This window comes from Protopterus annectens, chromosome 5.part0, assembly GCF_019279795.1.
Source record: "Protopterus annectens isolate FY-2018-M chromosome 5.part0, PAN1.0, whole genome shotgun sequence".
NCBI lineage: Eukaryota > Metazoa > Chordata > Ceratodontiformes > Protopteridae > Protopterus > Protopterus annectens.
In genome coordinates this window covers 918,574,840-918,601,946 of record NC_056735.1, presented here as the reverse complement: position 1 = coordinate 918,601,946, position 27,107 = coordinate 918,574,840, and the positions used below count along the sequence as shown (strand labels likewise).

The window sequence follows — 27,107 nt, the reverse complement described above, 5'->3', positions numbered from 1 at the left end:
CCTCCCCACATGTACCTATATCCCTTTCACAACATTACACTCTCTCCTTAATAAAATGGACATCTTTCACACATAAAAATCACCCCATACATAGCTCTCCATTTTGCCCACACCTACACTGCCCACAATCTATTACAGCAATTAATCGATAAAGTTATGTCCCCCACACCCCTCTCTCTCTCTAGGATGTGAGGCTCCAAATTCCAAATTGCCCACAACCTGCAGAGCTGTTGCTGTACAAGAAATGTAGAGCTATGGCTCTTTCCTACACTTGTCCTGCACATCCTTACCTGCTTTTCACATTGTTTTTTCCCCTGCTTGCCCCATTTCACCACTTTCCTATCACCTGCTTTTTCTTTTCTTTTTTGGAATTAGCACAGGTTTAAGCAGAGCTAAGTGGCACATCACGTTGCCATGTTGCGCAAACCCACTGAAACCCACTTAAAACTGCTTTAATAACCTTATTTGTTCCTGACACTGTTATGCACATTAGCAAAATAATACCCTGTCAAGTCTTGAACACAGGACACTCTCAACAACAGTATAGTGCACTATCCCAGTAGGCCACTCAGCTCTAGTAAATTGGAGGCGTTTCCATAAACATATCCTGATTGCCAGTGATGCACATGAGCAAAAATAATTACACCTGGCAAGGTTTGAACCTGGGTCCCTGTCAGCTACAGCGTTGTGCATTATCTCACTAGGTCTCTCAATGCTGATGAACAGTAGGTGTTTCTATAAACATATCCTGATTGCCAGTGACACACTAGTTTTACATATAATGGGGTAATGACAGCGTATTTGGGACTGTTATGCAGACACCACACCAGTAAACAGCCAAATACATGCTAATGGATGTATGTGAGGTCTACGATATCAGATAGAGGTGACAACTGCACAGACTGTTGCAGAATGTCTACAGTTGCGCCACCTACTTTTGGCAATGTTGTCACAAAATGTACAGTTGTGTACACTTGCCATAAATGTAGATGTTCGAGTGTATTCACTGTTGCAGCCAATACATTTGGGTTATCTGCCTGCAAGTAGCCCTCAGCCTGCCTGAATACGAGAGTCTTGGATTCCTGCATCGGATGCTGTCTCTTCTTTCATGACGTCAAGTCGTCAGGGGTATAAAACATGCAGCCAACTCTATTACATCAGTTTTTCTTGCCCCAGATGTCAGGTGCCCCCATAATGGGAAGCAATTATATGTTATGTTACACCTCTAACAAAAAGCAAATACACCAGAAAGCTCAGATACACCAAACAAGAAGGAAAGGTAGAGCCAAGAGAAGTCAGGGGGCTGGAGGGAGAGTAACCAGGACTGCAATAGTGAATACACTCGAACATCTACATTTATGGTAAGTGTGCACAACTGTACTATGTTCTTCATGTTTTACTGTTGCAGTCATTACATTTGGGTAGATTCCCAAAGCTAAGGAAGGGAGGAGGAAGTTAGGGAGCATTAGGACCAGCTATTAAGCCCTGCAATACTGCAGTGGCAAAACCAGCTCTGGATTTAGAAAAAAATAGACATGTGGTAATGCTTGGTGAAGGTATGTACAGAGCTCCAGGTAGCAGCTTCTAGGATGTCCCTGGTAGGGACCCCTCTGAGAAAGCTGTAGAGGTAGATGCAGCCCTGGTGGAATGCGATCTTATCCCCTGTGGGGTAGGTATTCCATGGTACTTATAGCAGAAATGAATGCAATGGGCTGTCCATTTAGAAATAGTTTGCTTTGAAATAGCCTTCCCCTCTGCCCCTGCAGCAAAGCTAACTAGCATCCATTCAGATTTTCTGAAAGGCTTAGTCCTGTCCAAATAAAATCTAAGTTGTCTGTGCATGTCCAAAGAGTGCAGAATTCATTCTCCTTTGTTTTGTGGATTAGGAAAAAAGGTAGGCAAATGAATGAACTGATTTAGGGCCACACTAGACACCACCTTGGGCATAAAGGAAGGACTGGCCCTGAGGGAAACCCTGTCTGCATGGAAGATAATGAAGGGCTCCACTGCCATGAGGGCCTGTAACTCAGACACTTCTCTTGCTGAAGTGATGGCTAGAAGGAAGGCTGTTTTCCAAGAAAGGAATTTTTTCTCTGCAGTTGTAGCTGGTTCAAATGGAGGGAGAATGAGCTTTACCAATGCAAAGTTAAGATCCCAGGCTGGAGTAGGGGCTCGCCTGGTGGGGGGGGGGGTCTTAAATTTTTAGCCCCTCTGAGGAATTGCTTTAACAGGGGGTGAGAGAAGAGGGGTGGTTCAGTATTATAATGTGCTGAAATTGCAGAGGCATGAATTTTAATTGATGAGAAGGATAGGCCCTTATGGAGCATTTCTGTTAAGTACTGAAGAATATGAGGTAAACTGGGCACCGTAGTGCCCATACCCTGTGTTTCGCTCCAGGAACAGTATCTTTTCCACTTTTTAGTATAGGATTTTCTAGAATTAGGTGTCCTTGCATCCAGAAATACCTCTAGCACCTGCTTACTGAGGGATGCTATTGGAGAGCTCAAGGAATTAGCCAGGCTGCAAGGTTCAGGGTTTGAAGCTGAGGGTGCAGAATCTGGCCCGTCTGCTGGGACAGCAGGGAAGGTGTCTGAGGTAGGTGCCATGGATCCAGCAGTATCATGCTGTGCAAGAGGGGGTACCAGTGCTGGTGAGGCCAGTCTGGTGCAATAAGAATTGTCCTTGGTTTGTCCTGTTTGATCTTTAGCAGAACCTTCAAGAGGAGAGGTAGAGGGGGAAAGGCATAAACCGGGAGGTTTTCCCAGGTAAAAGATAGGGCATCCACTTTCCAAGCTTGACTGTGGGGAGTCCATGTGCAGAATTTGTCCAATTTGTAGTTCTGGGGGGAGGCAAACAGGTCTATCTTTGGAGTCCCCAGTTTGTTCCTCAAGAGGTTGAATATTTTTGGTTCCAGTTTCCATTCGTGTGGGTCCATGAGATTTCTTCTTAGGTCATCTGCCAGTGAGTTTAGCTTGCCTGGCAGAAATTGAGCTTGTAGGTGCACTTGGTAGCTCAAGGCTGCGTTCCACAGAGCCACGGTTAGTCTGCAGGGAGGGTACGAGTGGGCCCCCCCCAGCTTGTTTATGTACCACATAACTGTGGTGTTGTCTGTCTTTACCAATAATTGTCCTGGAAGGATGTGGTCCTTAAAGGCTGTCAGGGAATTCTGTACAGCTAACATTTATTTTTGGTTGATATGCAGGTGCATCTGACTTGGGTTCTATTTGCCCTGAATGCACTGCCCTGCTAAGTGAGCCCCCATGCATAGTCTGATGTGTCTGTAGTCAGGGTTTGGGCGGCAGGGGGTAGATTGAAAGGGAGCCCCTTGTTGAGGTGGCAAGCCTCTGCCCACCAAAGGAACTCTGTCTTTATACAAGGAATGATAGGAATCATTGATTCTAGGTCATGAGAATGTTGACACCATAGGCTTACTAGATACCATTGTAGTTTCTTCATATACAGTCTTGCATATGGAATTAGTAGAATGCAAGAGGCCATGAACCCCAGGGCTTGCAAAATTTTCCTTGCAGATAGCTGGGTCTTGGTGGCCAGTAGTTTGAAGTAGGCTGTCAAATAAACTTGTTTCTCTGGCGTGAGGTAAGCCATCTGGGAAGTTGTGTTCAAGCTTGCTCCCAGGAATACAATCTGTTGGCAGGGTACTAGATGAGATTTATTTTTGTTTATGGTGTACCTCAGCAAGGTTAGAAGTTTCTTTACAAATGCCAGATGTTTTAATAGCATGTCCTGGCTTTCTGCCTGAATCAGACAATCATCCAGGTATGGGTATATTTGAATATTTCTCTTCCTGCAAAATGCAATGGCTGGAGCTAGACACTTTGTGAATTCCCTGGGCACAGTAGATAAGCCAAAGGGAAGTGCAGAGAACTGATAGTGCATGGAGCCTGCTCTGAAGCGTATGTATTTCCTGCAAGATTCTCTTATTGAAATGTGCAGGTAAGCTTCCTTTAAGTCTAAGGTTGCCAACCAGGCATCTTTGCCTAGCATAGGAAGCAGCTGTTGAAGTATTAGCATTTTGAATTTGTTGAATTTTGGGATTAACAAAAATGTGTTTAGAATAGAGAGGTCCAGGGTAGGACACCAGGAGCTGTCTTTTCTGGGTACCAGGAAAAGTCTTGAGTAAAAACCTTGTTCCCTTTCTTCTGCTGGGACAGGTTGAATAGCCCTGATACTTAGAAGAGAGAGAACCTGCTGTTGAGCCTGTGTCTGGCCAACCATTTGGGGTTGGTAAGGTGTGGAAGTAGAATCTTTATCCTTGGAAATCTATATTTAAAACCCATTTGTCCTGGGTAATGAGTTCACAGCTTTTTGCATGCAGTGTGAGCTTTCCTCCTAAGGGAGCAGGCAGCTGAGCAGGGCTTGGAAGGGTTAAGGTTAAGTCATTGTGACATTTTTCCATAGGGGAGTGTCTTACTACTTTCAGCTTTGGAAGTGGGAGCCCCACTCCTTAGGCCTGTGTGTAGCCTGAGACTGTAACCTATGTGGTCTGCTGTTCCTGGATTTGGACTGAGAAGGCCTGGAAGAGACTGGAAAGGACCAATTCTTAGAAGGCCAATGCCTACTAAATCTGGGAGGCTGTACTTGCAGGAAACTTTAACAGTTTGCATAGATTTAGCTTTTTCCTCCATTTTTTAATGACTTCTTCTGCTTTGTTGCCAAACAGGTGGTCTTGGTTTAAGGGAACATCCACTAATTTAGCTTTAACATGATCTGGCAAGTTTTACTCCTTAAGCCAAGCATGCCTTCTAAGTACAGACCCAGTGACAGCAGCCCTGCAAGATGCTTCTAAAGAGTCAAAACTACATTGCAAAGTATGTTTACCAACTTGTATAGCAGAATGCATTAAATCCTGTAATTATTTATGTTCAGCCCAGTCAGGAATCAACATAATTTTCTGTTTAAGTAGTCCCATAATATGCTGCTGATACTTTAGCATATGAAACTGGCAATTTAAGGCCCTAATGGCCAAAGTAGCAGAAGTGTATACCTTCTTATTCCATCTGTCCAAGACCCTGGAATCTCTATCAGAGAGGGTATGGTTTTTGGCAGCAGTAGCCTTAATGTCCTTTGGTCCTTGGGAAATGCTCTCTGGATCCACAGTAGGATTCTTGAAGAGGAACTTGTGAGAGTCAGGTACTCTGTAAATACCTGTCAGATTTTCTGGGAGCTGGAGGTAAAGTCTCTAGGTCCAGGCTAGATTCCAAGAAGGCATAGTCTACAATGTCCAGAACAGGAGGGAAAACTAAAGGCCTGTGTTGAGGGAGGAGTAAGAATTCCCTAAGCCTCTTTTTGGAGTCAGAGTTATCCTGGCTTTCCCAGCAGAAATGCTCCGTAAGAGTGTGCAAGGTTTCATCAAAAGAAAAATCTTCTGGAGGGGAAGCAGAGGGAATGGAATCCTCTGCATCAGAATCCTCATAGGTAGATAATGGCAAATCCTGATAATCAGAAGAAACAGAAATTTCAGAATCCTGATCAGAAGAATCAGAAGGAAAATCAGTTTTAAGTCTCTTAGAGTGGGAAGGCTGGCTTCCCCTAATTAAAGTAATAAGGTCTTCAGCCATTCTAAACATTTGGTTTTAGGCATATGGGCCTGACCATGTGGTTTGGATATCAGTATTTTAGGCGTGGGTCGAGTTTTAGGCCTTGATGAAGAAAATGGCGTTGGTTTAAAATGCATATCTGTAGGCCTGAATACACCCTCAGAAGCTGGTGCCTACACAGTGGCTCTGGACCCATCCAAGGTAGAGACATCTGCAGGTTCCAAAGTCAAAGAAGCATCTTGCGGCATACCGGACTCTGAATGGGTCTCAGTAGAGGCCTGCGAATCTGAAGTAGCGGGTATCAGGGGCTGCGAAAGCACCTCACTGAGTACCGGTGAACTGGCAACTAGCTTAACGGAAATGTCATCGGCAGTTTCGGACCTATGCGGTCTGTCTCTGCCTTTATCCTTACGTTTTTTCGGAATAACCGTAGTTGGATGGCTTACTGAAGCCATTTCTGGATAGTTAAACCAAAAACCAAAATAATTTGCTGCGAAAATAGACCGATGACGAATAGTTCAGGGGTTGAATAAAGCACAAAATCGACACCGAGGGATGTCGTGGTCTGGGCCTAAGCAAGGAATGCAGTACGAATGAAAATCTTTATGAGGTATTTGCTTTCCACAGGTGAGACAATTGTTAACTTTTACTGACATCAGTTTAAGTGCAAGAAAAAGGATCCCCAATGGGGTACTTAGCTTTTTTCAAAGACTTCGGTTCTGAAACTCGAAAACGAAAATTTCAGGAGTCGGCCGACCGGCACTTGAGAACTGCTTCTGCTTCGGGCACCGTGCGGCAAGAAAGATGGATGTAGTGGCATTGGCTGCATGTTTTATACCCCTGACGACCTGACATCATGGAAGAAGAGACAGTATCCGATGCAGGAATCTAAGACTCTGGTATTCAGGCCAGCTGAGGGCTACCTGCAGGCACATAACCCAAATGTAATGACTGCAACAGTGAAACACGAAGAACATCCTATTATGTGTGCTGAAGTACACACATGTTCATACAAATCCTGTGTAACACACTGTATGCATGCACATATGTATTGCAAATGCACCTATTATAATATTGCCTCAGTAGGTCTATATGTTGCATTCCTAGCATGCTTTACATTTTGGCACCCACAGTCCTGGCTTCCATTCCAGTTTGTTGCATGTCAAGTACATGCTTGTCAATACAACAAATAAATAACTGAACCCTGCAATTTCCAGCAGAACTGGTTGCGGCTACTGCAGTCACTGCCACACATATTAGCATGTCAAAGGCCTGTAGGTTGGGTCACACTTCACAAATATGTATAGGTGTCCTAAATGTCATCTGTCACTCTCTGGATGGCACTATTACATAGCATATGTACCACAGGCACAGTCACACTCCCGTAGTTGCAGTACCATCAGCACTACTGAAGGGAGGGTGCTGTCCACACCACAACATGGCAGGCCATGGGCATGTAGTCTTGGGTGGTTCCGTGTGGGACACAGACCCGTCAGACACCAGTCACCATCAGCAAGTAGCACCGCATTTGATCCCGGGCATGGTGGTGCCAGTGCCACTCCTAGCAGAGCCAGTTCCCATGTTTGTGGCCAGACGGTGAATTGTACATTCTGTCATGAATGGTCCATAGCTGTCTAACATACCGTCATGTAGGGCTAGCATGTGGCTTGACTGCATATGTGCACACACTCAAACATCACTGTCATATGCAAGCCACCACCAGACACACACAGCTCCTCTCCATGCCCTAGTTGACCAGCACCCCTCCAGACACACACATACAATGTCAACTGAGTGGAACAGCCTAGGCCTTTGGCAAACCCACACCACACCCTGTGCATGTGATGCTACCTGTACCACATCCCTGTTATCCATACCATTGATGCAGGGATATGAAAATATGTTTCTGATACACAGCGTGACTATAGTAGAGTTAATGACAATTTGTAGTGCAGTAGTGTTATGTCCTGTAAGATGTTGTCTGCTGGCATGTGTCATGAGTCATATTAAAGTGTATGTACCTTTGTTCCATGATGCTTATTGCTGTTAGTATTGCTGACTGAGTGTTGTCTCCCAGAACTTTTTCTGTTTCTGTTCCAGGTGTCTGCGTTTCTATGCCGTGGGGACCTGGTGGCAATACAGCAGCTCAGGATGGCATGGTGGCAATGCAGAAATGTGACATCACCAATGTACTGCTGTATATGTGCATGGTTATCCAGGTGGGTATGTGTAGAGCAGTATGTCAGACACAATGAGGGTAAACAGCATAATCCTGCATGCATACCCCTTGCCACAGCATGCTACTCTTGATACATGTCACCTTGGAGTTCAGTAGGATCGTTGTTTTGTAGGATCATCAAAGGTTACTAGTGTAATACCGCTGGGTCCCTTACAATACTAACCATTAGTTTATCCCCAACAGAAACTTCAATCAGCACCTGTTGCCCCTGTCATTGAGTGACACAGATGGGACCCTTGAGACAGATTTGTGATTTCCCATCCACTCGTCATGGTTGCACTTTAAGGGGGTCTGCATGGTACTCTGTTTGACATGTATGGGAAGTGCATTCCTAAGACAGGGTAGCCTCTGGAAGATAAACCTGTCTCTCCAGCAGGTTGTGTTGATGTTGCATATCAGATTCAGGCCTGTCATGCGGTAATGCGTGAGGAGTTAGACTCACATATATAGGGCAGCTGTTGAAGGGCAAGGTCCAACATTGCCTTGTAGGTATGACATAGCCAACCTCTGGGCAACCTGTCTGATACCAAGTGGAGCAGTACTGAATTGAGCCTGTCTTCATGGGACAGGTGTTGGAGGCCATGGATTACCTTTGTGGGTATTAGCATGGCCTTTCCAGTTGGTGCAGATATCTGGATAGGTACATACCAAACAGGGTGTTGTACTAAATTATTGGTCTACTGACTGAGGACTATACAATATTATAGCAGCAAATGAGGTGATTTGCATTACGTGATCGCATCCATGTCTGCACAGTGCTGGGAGGCTCATGCACTCCCCCAGTCTTGTTTCCTAGATCACCTGGTGGACATGTTCCGTGTCCGAGCTTTAACACTATTCCTACATGAGAATAGATCCATGTAGGCTTTATTGAATTACCCTCAATATCCTTCATAACCAACATTGTGTAAAAGCAATACCTCTGAAAGCTTGACACATAATTGACAAAATCTGCAATATATTACTATTTAAAATATACACAGTATCCAACTGTTAATATGTAAAAATTATGTTGTAGAAGCTGACTACTCTTTGCTAAAGCTGAGCAACTGTTTTTGCAAATATAAACATGAAAAAAGTATCAGCAAACTGATGTCAGCTTCTTCAGCAATTAAGGATGAACAAAATATGTATTGCAGATACTACTACCCTGCAAAAAAAAAATCTGGCAAAACAACAGAATAGTGAAAAAACACTGATGTTTTATACAAGAAAAAAAGTGCCCTCATGCCATAGTGTGACAAGTCTCCAGAACATACCTCTCCCCAACACACGCAAACACACACTCACAGTTGTCAGATATTCTAGCTCCGGGAGAAGGAGGAACCATAGTTTTCTAACAAAATGAAGGATTTATTTTTGCTTTGACGTTCATGGCCACAAAGAATTAAAGTTTAAGTAGATTAAAAGTTTGACTTTCTCTCCTGTGGTTTTATTGCTTTTAGACTCACCTAAACAACATTGTTTAAAAATTAACCTTAATTAGAAATTCTGATTACACTGTTAACTGCTAGGAAGCAGCAGATTTTGAAAATCCAGAAACCTATTGCATTACCATAAACAAAATCATAATCTGTCAGAATTTAGCTTATTGTCATTGACCCAGCAGGTGAGTGCATTCTGAAACAGCAAATGTCTGGTGATGCTGCAAAATTAAGACTGCTTCTACTGGGAAACATCTCAGAAATATTAGCATTCAGGTTAAGTTTAGGTAAACAGGCAACTTTATTACAAACAGGACAGCATGAACAATATTAGCCCTTCAGCATCCCATGACAAACTATAGAACACCTCACCATTTGCAATAAATTATAGTGCAGACTTAGTCTTAAAAGGAAACACTGGGTTTTTATAATAAAAGGATGATGTCATTATCTACATCTGAACCTGTAAAAAGAGAACTTTGAGACATACATATTTTAGCAAGCATTAAAACTTTTACAGTCAGGAGCCAAAACAAGCCAAATGGACTAGGAACACTCACTTGAGAAGATTGTTTTGAAGACTGAACAGTACTTGGCCTGTCATCATGAATTAAAGAAATCAGACTTACTCCATAATCTTGATTATTCAGTTGAGGTAGATTAGATAATGACATGGGAACAAACTTGACAGAAACTTATCTGTTTATTATTGGCTCAAATGCAAATGATAGACTGTTAAATAATAAAATACTATCTCCTTTTTTCATTCTCATAAAAGTGGGATTCCTCCAGAGCTCTTATTCAACATATTTATGAACGGCTTCAACATTGCAAGCAAACATGCAAACCCTTCCACTATGTGGATGACTACACTGATCTTTGATACAAAAAAATGGATATACTGCAACAACTAACCTAGGATTCACTTACATCTACTGAAACATGGCTAGCTGATTCACAACTTCATCTAAATCCTAAAAAAAATCCAAAGTCTAAAAACAACTCTCTACCAAGAAATCCTTCTTACTCTACTCTCCAAAAATAACAAACAAAAAAGAATTAGTAGCCCACACTAAACTACTTGGTGTAATACTTGATGACAAATCAAATATGTAAAAGACGTAATAAGAAAAAAACACTCATCAAAAAACTGGCATCTTCTACCAGGTAAAGCTAGATTAAGCTTTACCTAACAACAAAAATTAGAAAATATATTGCTTCAACTTTCCTCCTTCCAAAATTCTCATTAAACTTCAGGTAACCCAGACTGATCTCCTTCAGCAATGCTGCAACCAAGTAGACAAATGTGTTGCTAGTATGACATACAAATCTCACCACTGTGTAACAGTAAAGCAGCTACACTTGCTATAACTTCTTCACCCACTGACTATAAGCTATTTTCCACACTTAACCTTATTTAAAACTTGAAAAATGCCCTTACCTATCTAATATCCATCGGCGTTACCCACCATGCAGGTGTCTTTGCTCAGAAGTTAAAAATGCATCCTAAAAATCTAAATCAAACTCTTCCGGTGACCCTCTTTATTCCTCCTACATCTTAAAAATTCAGTCCCTCCCCACTCTTAAACACATCTGGTGAAATCTTTCAAGTCTCAATTAAAACATCTATTAAACACGTAGCTTTGGATCTGCACAACTCCTTGCTAGACAAAAATTCCAATCCATCCACACAGTTCATTCTAAGCTTTGCTGTTGCTCACCTTATCCATGGACACAATAAGGATATATCCACAGACTGTATCTATCATCCTTCCTACCTATACCATTTATTTTCCTTTTCTCTTTCCTTTCTTTACCAGTATCTACTCTTCTCCTCTCAGCCCCCCTTGATTCCTCTCTCTCCTTTTCTTTCATTCCCTTTCACGTAACATCCCTTCTGTTATCTCCATCTACCCAGCCACAAGCCATACACTGGTACCTTACAACCTTTCTTGACGACAGTAATTCTAACCTTCCTCTCACAAAGCTTATCTACTGAGCTTCTACTTCAATATCTACCACATCAGCTACATGATCCTACCATTTTAAGTGCTGAGACCTCTACCTATTTCTACTGCATTGCCTCTCAAACTTCTATCATCACCTTGCATCTCCACGACACTGCTGTATAACTCTTATTTCTGCAGATACATTACTAACAGACTTTTTTCTCAAACTTCATTTTTTAAAAGCATGCTCTCACAAATAACTTTCTCTTCTCTTTCCTTCTGCTTTCTTTGTTTTGATTCATTGGTGTACTCGTGTATGATGTTTTATCATGATTTATAGAAACTTTTGTATATTGATATGTATTGTTTTTTTTAATCATTTACTATTTGTGCTGTTTGCATTCATTTTGTTAAATTGTTTAAAGATGTTTTCATTTTTTTTATCTGTTTTTGTACATGACTTGGATTTTTTCCCATCCTCTGCTGGAAAGGAGCAACTTATGCTCAGACAGATAAGCCCTATAAACAATTGCTAATAAATAAATAAAATACGATTCAGTTATTTAACTTGAATACCTCATTCAGTTTGACATTCATCTGTATCCACTAAATATATCATGTGTTGCATTGAACTATGGTATCTAGTCTGTGCCATTATAATATTAATTTCTGCACTTCTTTTGTTCTTGCAATTAAACCCATTTCATATGCCACAGCTCATTTGAATAGATAGGTACTGAACATTCAGCACAAAAACCCCAAACTCAAACTTGTGCTTTCTGTACAGAGGCATGGGTAGGAATTTAACAGTACATTTCAGTGAGCTAACAGAGCAACTAATTTCAGTCTCTACCCCATTAAACTGCAGAAACTTCTATTATGATGCATGTGATGTTGTTGTATCTTTTGGCTTTTCCCAGTTAGGGGTCGCCACAGTGGAACTCCGGTCCACTAATGATTGGCAGTAGATTTTTATGTACCGAGTTGCCAGCCCTGATGCACAACCTTCAACGAAGGTACGCCCAATCACGCATGCCTCCGCACAGAAGACGCTTTAGCTGAGAATCGAACAGGACAACATCTTACTGTGAGGTGACAACGCTACCGCAGCACCACCACCGCAGCATTATGATGCATGTGATATAACAAGAAAATCAGCCACAAAATTGATTTTAAAACTGAGAACTGTTTATTCACTTGGAATTTTACTTGACAGACAGCTTCTATATCTGATACAATAGTAACATATCCCAAGGAAAGAGGCTTTCTATACATTATTATTAGTTTCACTAAAACTCTGAGTTGCTAGGTTCTACAATGACAGAAAAGGGCTTTACCTCTTGCATTTGCTACACCTTCTGTCATGTGCAGCATGCTGCAATGCTTTATTATAGTAATCATCACACTTCTTGCATTTACCTATCCTGCTCTCCCTCTGCTTTTCAAACACTCACTTAGTCTAAGTCGCATTATGTTTTTCTTGGAACTTGCTATTTATGTGGTTTCACTTGACACATATCATTTGTCATGTTTTAAGTTAATATTTTGCTTTCTTACCAAGTTAGCATCTCTGGCTATTGCATTATTTATTTATTTAATTTATATAACATTGCAATTTCTAAAGTTACTTTAACTTCAAGATGCAATTTTTTTGGAGTTCAAAATGGACGCTGTTCTGTGAGCACTGCTATCACCTAGCTTTCTGATATACCCTGGATTAAAACAAACATAGAAGGCAACGCAGAATTAACAACACAGAAATAACTGTAGATATTTACAGCTAATATAATCCGGCAAACAAAAGAAGAAGAAAAAGTGACAGATTCAGCTCAGAAAAAGCAGGATTAACTAAAATCTCTGAATAACAGCTTAAGCCATGTGGTACTAAGGCCCTGCATCTGACTAAAAGATTGGTAAAAACACTATAACACAAGATGTCAAAAGGGAAAAATAATATGGAAACAACAACAACTAAGAGCAAATTCTCAGTACTAGCCTCACATAAGAAAGACACAACTTCAAAAAGACAAAATACAACTAAACTAACTGACAACTCTAAAACTACAAATAAATCCAAGACAAACCAGCCAGCTAATCTGGAAGACATAAAAACTGCCTTATTACCTATCCAACAAGCAATAAAGGACTTATCATTACAATTTCAAACCTTTGGTGACTCATTCAGCCAAACAATATCCAGAATGGAAAAATCTGAGTCCAAAATAATAGAAAATGAAATAAAAATAGACTCTGTTTCTCAAAGAACTGATGCCCATGACAAAGAAATACAAAACTTACAAGCAAAAATAATAGAACTAGAAGCAAGATTTCGAAGAAACAATATCATCATCAGAGGAATACCTGAAACTGTACCTCATAACAATCTAATACCAACAATCAAGCAAATAATAAATTCCCTGCTAGATGAACCTGAAGAAATGCATCAAATAACAACAGAGAGAGCCCACAGAGCCCTGAGGGAAATACAAACACCACTGAAACCAAGACCTGTCTATATTAAAATATTAAACTACCAAGATGTAAATAAAATCATACTGGCAGCAAAGAAAAAATACACACTCACCTGGAATAATAATAAAATATCCTTTGCTCAAGACCTCCCAATACAAATAAGACAAGCAAGACAACTACTATCTCCATACTGCAGGTTCCTAATAGAAAGAAATAAAATCAAATTCCAGATGAAATATCCAAATCAGTTAATCTTCTACATCAAAGAGGTTAAATGCATGGTCACTAACCCCAAAGAGGCAAAAGAGACATTCCTGGCTGTTTTCTAGCAAATTCCACCTTCAGAAATGAAATAAATCCACAAAAAATGATAAACAACCCTTGGGTGAAGAAATGACCTCATTCACGAGCACTCTAGATAGGATCCAACTCTGAAAGCTTCCCCTTGCTGTCTAGGCCCTTAAATCCATGATGTGAGCCAAGAGGAACACAGGAAAAAGAAGTACAGCCTGGGTAGGAACCAAAAATCAACTGCTGTTTCTGATGCACAAATATAGGAAGAAACCGCCTCCTGGGATCTTGGTCTGCAAAATCGGTCCCCCTACGATATTGAGGGCTCTATTAAGAAGAACAGTCAGACAAAATGGATCTCAGCAAGCTCCAAAAGATTTTACTGCCTTAAAAATGAAAATGTATCTGCACCAGCTAAAAGAAGAAAGCTGTACCATATATGTCAACCAACCTGCAAGCAAAACCTTGAAGAAATAGGGTACTGTTGAACTGAACCATTCACTAAAACAGTACACCCAGTACTGTGAAGGTGAATGAAAATCCAGCCTTAAATAATAGGCAAGAAATAAACTGTCAGAAACAGGCTAGCTCATAGATTAATATTAGGAAAAAAATGTTAAATGTTTTATGTAAATACTAGAAATGTGTTAAAAGATCCTGGAGAGGAGTAATCTCAGGAAAATAGTAAAATAATTTAACAATCTTGGAATAATGTAAATATAGCCTTAATATGCAAACTATAGCAGAAGGACTGTTTGGCTAAGCTGTTTTTTTTTTTCTATGTATATACTTCCTACCCCTGATAAATAGGTGCCAAGTACATATTTTATAACCCACACAGACTGAAATGGAAAAACAGTACAGGCACAAAAGAAGGCCAGAATCTGAATAAATAAAGGGTAGGAAAAAGAAGTCAAATGAAAGAAAAATGTAAAAATGACAAGATGGATTGTTTAACAATATTACTATGGTACATATATTGCTATAATTTACTGAGGAATGTATATTAATATGCTGTTTTAAAAACTACTATTAGAAAGAATTAGTCAAAAGACCAAAACAATACATGCTGTACCTTAAATGCAATACCATAATTGTATAAATAGTATGTTGGAAGAGGCTAGGGACATTAAGTAGCAGTGTTTATTGAGGGAACTAGTTTGTTCAGCTTTGTCAGCTTTGTTTATAGTAAAACAGGGGGGATACTATGGGTTAAATCTATATCTAAAAAGAAAACACATTCCAAGATTAGACGTAAAGGTAAACCATATAACGGACCTTCATCCTCCCCGCCCAATTATTCCCAGTCCAGGAATATAGTGGTTAGGCACAGAGTAGGGACGGGGATAAATAGATGCTTTCCTAAACCATCACACAGTAACACATACAAAGATAACAAAACAAAACTAATATACAAGACATATCTAAGGAATAGACCTAATAAATAAATGTGGGAAATAGAATCATGGAATGTTAAAGGGCTCCAAAACAAGAAGAAAAGAAAACTATTCTTACACCTTACATTAAAAACCACAGCCAACCTCATACTAATACAAGAAACACACTTGACGGCAGAGCGATGGGCAGAAGTTAGCAGAAAGAAATGGATAAGTCAAATCATAGCTTCAGATGTGAAAACAAACAGTAATGGGGTGGCCATAATAATTAAAAACCAATTTAAGGAAAAAAATACTTAAAAACAAAGCTGACAAGGAGGGAAGATGGTGTTACATAACATTTACTAGTCTTACAATACCAAAACCTATAATGGTACTTGATGTTTACGCACCCTGTAATAACCAACAATACTTTTTTATGTCATGGTGGTACAGTGGTAGCATTTTGTTGCCTCACAGCAAGAGGTTCTCCTGCTCAATTCTCGGCTGGAGTGCCTTCTGTGTGGAGTATGCATGTCCTCCCCGTGGTCGAGTGGCCTCTGAATGACATGCGTGAATGGGCGTGCCTTCGCTGAAGGTTGGTCATCGGGCTGGCAAATCAGCACCATAAAGATCGACTGCCAATCTTTAGTGGACCGGAGTTCCACCGTGGCGACCCCTAACCGGGAAAAGTCAAAAAAACAAACAGCAACAGCTTTTTTATGTCATTATACCCAACCTTAAACCAATTTAAAGATCACTACCTAGTGATTGGAGGTGACTGGGACACATATCAAAACCCAGAAAAGCATAAATCTAATCTGACCAAATCACATAATAAACAAGCCACATTAGCCCTTAATGAACTCAAACAAGATTTCAAACTATATGACCCTTTTAAATAATGGGAACAGTGATGATAAAACAGGGAAATTCACATTCTATTTGCAATGCCACAAAATGTGGTCAAGGATAGACTTCTACTTAATCTCTGACATATTCATTAACATGGACTCAACAATAACTATACATACCAGGTTCTTTTGAGATCACTCCAAAATCACACTGAACATTAACTGGGACAAAAAGATATATTTAGAGAATAGGGGTCATAATTGGTCATTAAACCCTAATTTACTTTCCAAAATGGATGTAATAAAAGAAACAGAAGCAATACTAAAAATAGCTCTTACAAATATCACTAATTCCCAAGTACCAAATGACATAGAATGGGCTGCAACCAAAGCACAAATTAGAGGATTGTTTATCAAAAAAGCAGCATACCATAAAAAATACAACTGAAAGAGGAGCATACATTGACAGGGAAAAAAGAGCATCTTGAAAAAGAACTAATAAATATCCCTAAGAACCAAACAGAAGCCGAACTTTTAAAACTGCAAATGGATCTATATATGTTAGAAACCAGGAACCTATATTTTTATGAAGCCAGAATGTTAGCCTCTTACATAGAAGAAGCTCAGATACCATCTAGAGCTCTTGCCAGAATTATCTCCCAACACAAACATGCCTCCAATATATCAGAAATAAACGACAGAGACAAAAACTACACACAAAATGAAGACATTATTAAAACATTTGAACAAATATACTCTCAAATATATGGAGCACAAATACTACAAACCTCAAAGGAAGGTAGAACTCTTTTCCTTCAAAAACTGAAATTCCCTAAATTAAATTAAGACCAGCAAAAAAAACTAACTGAACCGATATCCATCAGTGAAATTATTACAACAATCAAACACTTAAAAGCGTATAAGGCTCCGGGTTTGGATGGACTCACATCAGAATTTTACAAAGCATTTTCCCCTTGATAGCCAAACTACTATACTATACTATACTAAACACTGAATTACATAATAAACTATAAAATAAATGATATCCACTTTAATGCCTCTAAAACCGTCTTTATATTAAAAGAACACACAGACCCCAAAAATCCCGACAGCTACAGACCCATCTCCCTCTTAAATATAGATACTAAAATATTTACCTCTATACTTACAAACAGAATGAAAAATCTGACAGAGAAGATCATCACCCTAGAACAATCCAGTTTTACACCACATAGACAGACTAGTGACAATACATTAAAATTAGATGCACTAATATTCTATGCTAACCGATTCAATATCAACATCTACACAATGGTAGTGGATGTCCAAAAGGCATTTGATAGGGTTAACCTAGAATTCTTACTCCAAACACTACCCTACTTTAATATACCCAATAACTTCATTGAGATCATCCAAACTCTCTATAGCAACCCATACACATCTCTATATATAAAAAAATTTGGTCAAATAGGATCCTAATAAAGAATGGAACAAGACAAGGATGCTCACTATCACCCTTCCTGTTTAACCTATACCTAGAACCATTCTTTCTATACATTAAACAAAACACATCCCACAATCCTCCGTCAATACACAACTTCAAAATATACCTCATTGCATTTGCGGATGATCTGAACATATCCTGCACTACACCAAATTCAGATATAAACAAAATAATAGCTGCAATTGAACATTTCTTGACTATGTCTAACTACAAATTAAACCTCAATAAAACTAATATTTTTCCCCTAAAAACACCCAAACTCATCTCATTAATACCATTGTTAAACACAATAAAAATAAAAGAAGAAACTAAATACCTGGGGATCACCTTTTTCCAGAATAACAAAGACTTCTACCAACACAATGTAAACCTTAAATGGCAAAACATAATGCAAAACTGCAAAAAATGGAACAACCTAAAACTACCATTCTTGGCCAAAGTATCAGTAATCAAAATTAACATTTTACCTAGACTAATGTATATATTCATGACCACAGGCAATAACACATAATAAATTCTTCAAAAAATTCATACCTTCCTAGCAAAATTTATATGGGAACCCAAAAAAACCTGAATCTCCTATCCAAAATTAACACTCCCCAAAAACAAAGGAGGACTAAATTTACCAGATTTTAAAATGTACTACTCGATCATTAACACTAACAGAATATTAAGAATAGCTGAACATAACCCATCAATGGAAAATTGGTATACTGTTTGGGTGATGATCTATTATTGCTCTAGGTTTTAATCCCAAAGCACTTCCATTCCTGAAGCAGAAAGAAATTCAAATTTATACCATTATAGAGCCCTTAAAACATTCTATCAACTTAATGCAAAAACTCTTTCAATTTTTGAACCTTGGACAAGCCATGACAATACTGCAACCCCTTCATAAAAAAACAAATTTAAAAATAAACAATAAAATGTTGGACATAGTCCTTTTTCCCAGACTGAAAGATAAAACAATCCAAGATATTTATCCTTACCTTAATTGCTCAATACAAGAAATGAGGACCATCACACATAATAATCCTAAGACGAATCAAAGAACTGTGTTCCAGTTACCTCCAAAATGCTACTGTGACCAATAGTGACATAGAAACGTGTAGCAGATTTTGGAAAACTATTATCACACCAAAGAAAAGTATTACTAATTCATATAAAATGATAAATGAAATCAAATACCAGAAAGACCCTAACTATTGGAGAAAAATTACACCATCCATAGATGATTAGCAAATAAGCCAGGCAATCAATCTAACACTGAAGGATATACCCCTCAAAAAGTTAGCATACACTCAGTTCATGATTAATAATAATGCATATTTTATACCTGCAGTCCTACACAAATTTAATACATCAAAATCACCTTTCTGCCCACACTGTAAGGGCCAGATTGCTGACTTAATCCATGTATTTTGGAGTTGTAAATGTGTGTATTAACTATGAAACTCTCTCAAGGTACAATTACAAAAAATGGGTTATCAAACATCAACATTAACTTGGGAATTCACTCTATTACACATTCTCCCACCCAACATACCAAGAAAACAAGAACATACACATTTAACAATCTTCTTACTAATGAAACTGTATATAGCTTTTAAATGGCTAGATACAATAAATATCTCTTGGGAGGGTTTTAAACAAGTAGCTATACAACACCTTTTAGCTCATAAAATAGTAATAGATAAAAGAAACAAAAACACGAAATCCAGAGAATTTTGCGAACAAACCTTTAATATCATAGTAGCATAATTCATCACACAGAAATTTAGAAATATTCTCTAATGTAACCGAAGAACACATACAAGTTCAGATATTAAATAATAACTCGGATATTACGAAGGTATATACTGTCTGTATAACTGTGGAATTAACAGTGAAAGCCTCTATGTACATATTGTAAATAGATATATTGTATGACCTATATCCTATGGTATTGACATCAATGTATAACATATGTATACGATCATGTTGTAAGATGTTTTTTATCTGTGACATTTATTAATGTAAAAAGAAAAAGAAAAATTATTGAAAAAAAAAAAAAAGATGCAACTTTTGTGACTCTTCTTCATCAGTCAGCACATTCACAATACTGTATCTTATCTGTTCATTTTTTTTAGTATCTTTAAAGCCACAGTCTACTGCTAGTTCATATAATTGTCTCCATAACATTTCCACACACTTGCCCTTTGCTTTCGTATATCTGTGAAAATATGCTCTTTTATATACTGTATTTCATTTTGGCATAAAACGTTCATTGAGACTGCTAATTACTGACTCAAAGTTGTATATGGCCTCAACCTCTTGGACCACACTAAAGATTACCTAGATTTCTTTTAATTGCTTTTCCTAATGTCATTGAAATTGTGTGAGTTTCTATCTCCAGGCAGGCCAATAAAATGGTTTTAAGATGTCAAATAGGCCAGATAGGTTAAATTTGGAGCCAAAATCAGAAAGGTTGCAACATGGTAAACCTTCCACATTCAGAGACAGCACTAACATAGTGGTTTAGCACTAAGACATGCAGCACCATGGTGGGCAATTCCAATGGCCATAATATATGTTAATGAGGCATTCTAGAGTAGAGACATATGCTAATTAGTGAAGTGCTCCTCCCTGTAACTGCCTGCTATAAGGAATTTGTGTAGCTGAGTGATTCAGGGAATTACCTGGCTGTATAACTTGACATGGCAACTCCTGGCCACTCATATTAATGGATATGGTTAATAGCTCATGTTTACCCATCATTGCAGAGATGAGTGCTAAGCAGTTTAGTGGTGAAGTACTGTTAAGTGGGTGTGCATGTGTGTGTGTATGTATGTCACTGCCTGAGAGGTCGCAGTGTGGTGGTGGGGTAATCATTATGTAGGTTAGGTTAGGTTAGGTAAGTGTGTGTGTGTGTGTGTTGTGTGTGTGTGTGTGTGTGTGTGTGTGTGTGTGTGTGTGTGTGTGTGTGTGTGTGTGTGTGCGTGCCTGTGTGTAATGGTACTTATGGTTCAGAGGAACACTAGACACCAGGAATAACATTTGACTACAATGGCTCAAAAATGCTTAAATTCAAGGAAATAATTAACACCACTGATAACTTTTGACTATCATAGGATCATAGGAAGTTACTAGGCTAATGGCCCTAGGGCCCTTATCAGCCTAGCCAAATTCTACCATTGTTTCCACAATCAGCATCTATTGCCCCTGTCCAAGAGGGACATAGGTGGAACCCCTGGGATGAATTTACAGTTACCCATCCAATTACCCAGATTGTGTTTGAAGAGGGCCAATGAGGTGGTCTGTTTGACATGAAGTTGGAGCCTGTTCCAAATTTGTGATAATGTCTGAGAGACAAATCAGTCCCTCCAGCAGGTTCTATTAATGTCATATAACAGGTTAAGATCTTTAGAGCGAGTAACCCATGTACCATTTGCCTTGTGGATATGCAGCATTTCCAATAAAGCAGGGTCAGAGATTGCTTTATATGCAAGGTAGAGATCACCACTGAGTAGTCTGTATGAAACAGAATAAAATGACAGTGATTTCAGAAGATCCACATAGGACAGATGCTGAAGACCTTGAATTTTCCTTGTGAAGAAACCTTTGCGATCTCTCCAGTTGCTTGGAAAGGTACATACCACAAGGCACATTGTACTTAATTATTGGCCTGATGAGGCAAGAGTACAGAGAGGTTATAACTACTTTTTTTTCTGGAGGCAATGCCCTTATTTGTAACATGAGCAATATAGAATGCCCTTCTTACCACTGTGGAGACATAGTGATCAAAGGTAAGGTTGCAGCCAACTTGTGTGCCTAGGTCTATCACCACTGAGTGTGCACTTAGGGTGTGGCTATTGATGTGGTAGTTAGCAGGAGCATCGCTCTTACTGAAAGGGATGATAATACATGTTTTGCATTGAGTTTAAGGCCAGGACTTTGGCACCAATCATTTGTTTGTTTAAGACCTTCTTGAAGGATGTTGACATTGCTTAGAGATTCTAAGACCACTCCCTGTTTGCAGTCCTCAGCAAACTTTGTCAGCTACAGACCTTTAGTTTTTGCTTGCACTTCAGAGAAATAGATTTTGAGCAGAGATCCCAGGACTCATCCTTGTGGAACACCAGTTGTTACAGGTCTGCTGTTGGAGGTGGATACCCCTATTTTGACTACATGCATTCTATCAGTCAGCCAGTTAGTGACCCATCTAATGATATAAGGGTTGGTACCTAGCTGGGTGAGTTATTCAATGATGCCTGAGTGGGGGATAGTGTCAAAAACGTTGGCTAAGTCTAGGTAGGCTGTATGCACAGATTTCCCCTCATCCAGGGCCTTGGTGACTGTCTCAAACAAGTCCACCAGGTTTAACAGGCATGATCTGCCTTTAACAAATCCAAACTGAGTTGGGTCAAGTGTGTGGAGATTATCGATATCTTTGTTGATAAGGTCAGTGATGATTTACTCCATGACCTTGCATGACCTGTCATGCCCTAATGGCTGTTAGGGTCAGGCAGGAACACTAAACAACTAAACATTGTGACTTAATGGCACTTATAGGTGGGGAAACACTATACACCAGCAATACTTTTCATTTCATGCCTTACAGGCATTTGATAAAATAAAACAAAAGTCAACATGAGTCAGATGGAACACTAGACACCGATGTTACTCTATATAGCATGCTGTAAAGGAACTAAAAAACAGACATAAACAGTGTACCCCTCTTCCTGTGATATTAGCCCTCTGTAGCACCACTAGATATAAGGGAAAAAATTAAATATTACCTAAGTTTGTTAAAAAAACAAAAGAGTGTAACTGGAATGGTGGAAAAAAAAAGGTTTTGAACTCTGTGCCTGTTGTCCAGAAAGCAGGAGCATCAATCCATTGCACTATTTAATCTGCTATTTTGCTACATTTTTTCCATTATAAGAAGTATGAAGCTGTAATGTCTGGCATGATCCAAGAAAAAACACAAAAAGTCCATGAGTCATGAGGGACAGGCACGTTAAGCTACAGTGAAAAGTAAAGAAGGACTCTAGACAACACCAGGAAGATTATTTAAACCTTATTGTGAATCAATTGAAAAGGTTAACACAGGAACTGCTCAGGCATCAATATGCATTGTACAGCACTATTGGGAATAAAATTCTTGATGTGTGACATTATTACAAATGTATAGCATCTCATATTTTATTCAATATATGCTACAGATTTGTTTCACTGGTTATTATCCATGTTTTCCCCTATTTCTTACCCTGACTCTTGCCATGCTTTTCTTTTTCTCTTCTTCTTTCATATGTGATACTCTTTTAATCATTTATATCAAACATCTTGGCATTTTTGTCCTTATTTCTGCTATCATGTAAAATAAATTAAACTATAATGTCAATCACTCGACAGGGCTAGTAGGTACAAGTATTGATGGTGTCCCCTTGTGAAATAGTTCTACCTTCATTCGCACTGGCATGAGTGATGTAGACTCAAGGCAAGCACCTGCACTTTTACTGATACTAAATCATTGATGTACTAGCTTTCCATGTTCTATACAGAATAGTAAAACCATCTTCTGGATATATTATTTCCATTTTGTAGATTTTTCTAACCTTATTAGTTTTCATTGCCAATGTGAAACTCACTTTGCTAGAAAGAAAATACATATTTTTTGAACACACATATATGAGCTATTAGGAAAAGTCATGCAACCATATGTGAAAAATAAGACAACCTGAAACATACATATTTTATTCAGATAAGAAGAATGTGTGAAATAAAAGGGAGACACAATTGTTTGTTTGTGTCTTTTGGCATTTCCCAGTTAGGGGTCGCCACAGCGGAACTCCAGTCCGCTAATGATTGGCAGTTGATTTTTACGTACTGGCTTGCCAGGCCTGACGCACAACCTTCAATGAAGGTACGCCCATTCACGTATGTCTCCACGCAGAAGACGCTCTAGCTGAGAATCTAACTGGACAGCGTCTTTTTAAAAATGTATTAAAAAATAATACATATATTACCAGTTTTAAATATAATCTCTAGATAACACAAATATCTTTTATAACTTTTTTACTATTAAGGTCGAGGAGCGCACGTCAAATCACAGACTAAATGTAAAATGTTCAGATACTGTTGGCTGCAACTACTTGAACTGACAGTTAAATTTGCCTCTTAATATATTATAAAATACCATGCATCAGTTTAGCATGTATGTCTTACACACCTTATTTCTTAAAACCCACAACAAACCACATAAAAAAATAATAAAAATTAAAAATAAAAAATGATATTTCTTACTACAATAAAGAAAATATTCAGCACTTTTCTGTTTTCATTCAGAATTCAGTTTTATTGACCCAAGAGATGGTTTACAAATGTCTGTGTGGGATTTTGGGTGACCCCAAATGGTGGATAGTGCCCACTGCAAAACAAGGATATCCTCCAATGTTCACCAAAGGATGTTTTATTGAGCAGTTTTCAAAAATTGCATTTGCTGAGCTGACATGAACAAATTTTTGAGATGGTATATCTAGCTAACTATATATACTATGTGGGTACGTAGCACTTCACCTAAAACTCATTTCACCTAAACTCAGTTCACCTAAACCAAATCACCTAAAGTTCATTTCACCTAAACTCATTTCACATAAAACTCATTTGACTGACAAGTAGTACAATAAGGCAAATCAAAGGTATATGTCATTTTCCCCACTGTAGTGCAATCCTGGTGTTAGTATATATAGTTGGGGGGTTTAGGGGCACAGCCCTCACGCTGAGGGGTGTGGTGGGCGTAGCCTCCACTTATTTTGGTTTTATGTTGTCTGTTTTTGTTTTACATTATTTGGTAAAAGCCAACTAGGTGGGAGGCTATGCCCCCCACATCCCTTAATGTGGGGGGCTGCACCCCCACACCCCCCTTACTATATATACTAAAACCAGGATCGCACTACAGTGGGGAAAAGGACATATATCTTTGGTTTGCCTTATTGTACTACTTGTCAGTGAAATGACTTTTAGGTGAAATGAGTTTTAGGTGAAATGAACTTTAGGTGATATGGTCTTGGTGAAATGAGTTTAGGTGAAATGAGTTTTAGGTGAAGTGATACGTACCTTTACTACATATATACACACACACACACACAGATATATATATATATATATATATATATATATATATATATATATATATATATATATATATGGGTCTACTTATAAATTTTGAGCTTTCATAAGTTTGAATTGCTTAAGGTCGAGACCATAAGACCACACTTGTGAAAGTTCAAAACCATAACAAAAAAATAAAAACAAAAATATATTTTTACATTTTTGCAGTGGACAAGCCCCCCTGTACCCCCACACCCCCTGCTAATTAAATATACCAACTCATAAACCACACTACAGTGAAGAAAATGGTAAGTGTACCATTCAGTGCTATACAGTGATCTCCATTTAAATGGCTCGAATTTTCACAAGTTGTTTTGCAAAAAATGCAGAATTGAAATTGATATTTTTATGCATAATATTTATGGACAGGAATGACCAGCACTGCATTTAGTGTCCAGTTTTAGAGCACACCTAGACCTTCCATTATTGCTGAACACCATCTACCCTCTCAGGTATTATTACTTGCATACATAGTCAGTACTTAGGATGTACTCACCAATAAAGCAGGCAGAGTGCAATGCCTTTTTTAGCAATTGTTGCTAGAAATTAGAAGCATAATTATTATATTAAGTAAATTAAGCTATTAAGCACAAGACAGTAGGACTGTGCATTTTCTTTGTATAGTATTTGTGTAGTGCTGAAATGGTAATGCTGAAATCATGAAATTGTAAATAGTAAATATTGAAAGATTTGCTGATGTCTAAATTAATCAAACATAACATCCCTTCATTCATTTATTGTTATACAATAATTGAAATTGTCATGCTGCATCTGATGATCATATTTAGCATATATTTCACCAGATTATACATATCCTTTTCTTTACAGTATGTTTCTGCTTCTGTGTTAGATAAATGTTTGGATGCAGTAACTTTTGTTTCAGTATTATTGTACTAACAGCCTTTGCATTCATCATCTCTGGTATGCTTTTTAAATACTCAGCGTGTTCAATAAAACAGAATTCCTGTACCTGCTTCTTTGGTCCTAACAACTCTGGATGGCAAACTGGGATCACCGGTTCCAATACTGTTTGTTGCCACAACTCGGAACTCATATTCCACCCAGGGATTCATTTCTATAGCCATGGCAGATTCCATTTCACCAGTAACTGGATCTGGAACTGTATACAAGAAAAAATGCAAACATTTTCTTAATTTCAGCTTTGCTAGGCCTTGAATTCTCTCCATGAAATATAGCTTTTTTATGTGATTGGTTATATAAATTTACTAAACATTATGAGCTGTATTGTGCTCTTGCGAGCAGCTTTTATTATTTCATTCTGATGCACATTTCCAAAAGCATTTACTTATATCAAACAAGCAGTTTTATTTATGGTAGCATGAGGGAACACCTACTTTGGAAATGCAATAACATAGTTCTGAGAACAGCCAAAGGTCTTTATGTCATGACTGTTAATGCCAGGAATGCAAAATGTACTTGATTAAAAAAACAGTCTGAACTGAATTTTGAGTCCTGCATTCATATTGAGGTAAAGCTCTTTCCAAAACAAGAAGCTGTAATTGTCTCTTGCTCTCACTTTTTTAATAAGTACAAGGTTACTGCACCATTCTGAATTGAGGAATTTCCCCTTCTGCAGCCTCATACTCATTTGTTACCACACACACACACACACACACACACACACACACACACACACACACAAACACACACACACACACACACACACACACGCACATGCACAGCCATTACTTTCTGTGTATACTGTTGTGTTAAAAATAGATAACTGTTTCATGAAGGAAACTCAACAGACCTACTTATGAAAATTTGTGTTATTATTTTGATGATTATGTAACATTTTACACAGAGGCTATAGTAGACATTTTTATTCATTTGTTTATTTAGTTTTCAGTGTTTGTTATCCTGTAAAATAAATGGTTTAGTGGCACCCGTTTCAGCTGCACTGAGTTATAAGCCTTCTCTACAAATATATGCATTTAAATATATGCAACAGCATGAAAATATAAAACAATATGACAGGCATACTTAAGTGACAGTCAGTAATTTGTGCACATGCATCACTTTGGCATCAATTGTATATAAATACATGAAACATTTAAAGAAAAGCTAAGGTAGTGATCGAACCTTGAAAATGAGTTACTAGTGGACTATGAGAAAGGCCTCAAACATTTTGAGGAGAAATCAGCATCCAACTTGTAAGGTACTGGCATTGCTGATGGGAAAGCTGTATCTGCTAGTGAAGCTGCATGTTTTGTTTTTAAAGTTTCTGTGCACCACTTGTATTAGATTTTAGATGGCATTGGTAAGTT

At 38.5% G+C, this 27,107-nt stretch overlaps 1 protein-coding gene across 8 annotated transcripts in view; it reads right to left on the bottom strand.

Moving 5' to 3' along the window:
- The window catches only part of CNTN5 (contactin 5), a 5,719,910-nt gene that overhangs the window by 490,318 nt on the left and 5,202,485 nt on the right, over positions 1-27,107 (bottom strand). For all 8 annotated transcript variants that reach the window (XM_044072706.1, XM_044072701.1, XM_044072707.1 and 5 more), the window contains one exon: positions 25,790-25,939. In XM_044072706.1, the coding sequence (XP_043928641.1) occupies positions 25,790-25,939 (150 nt within the window). The remainder of the gene's footprint in view (positions 1-25,789; positions 25,940-27,107) is intronic.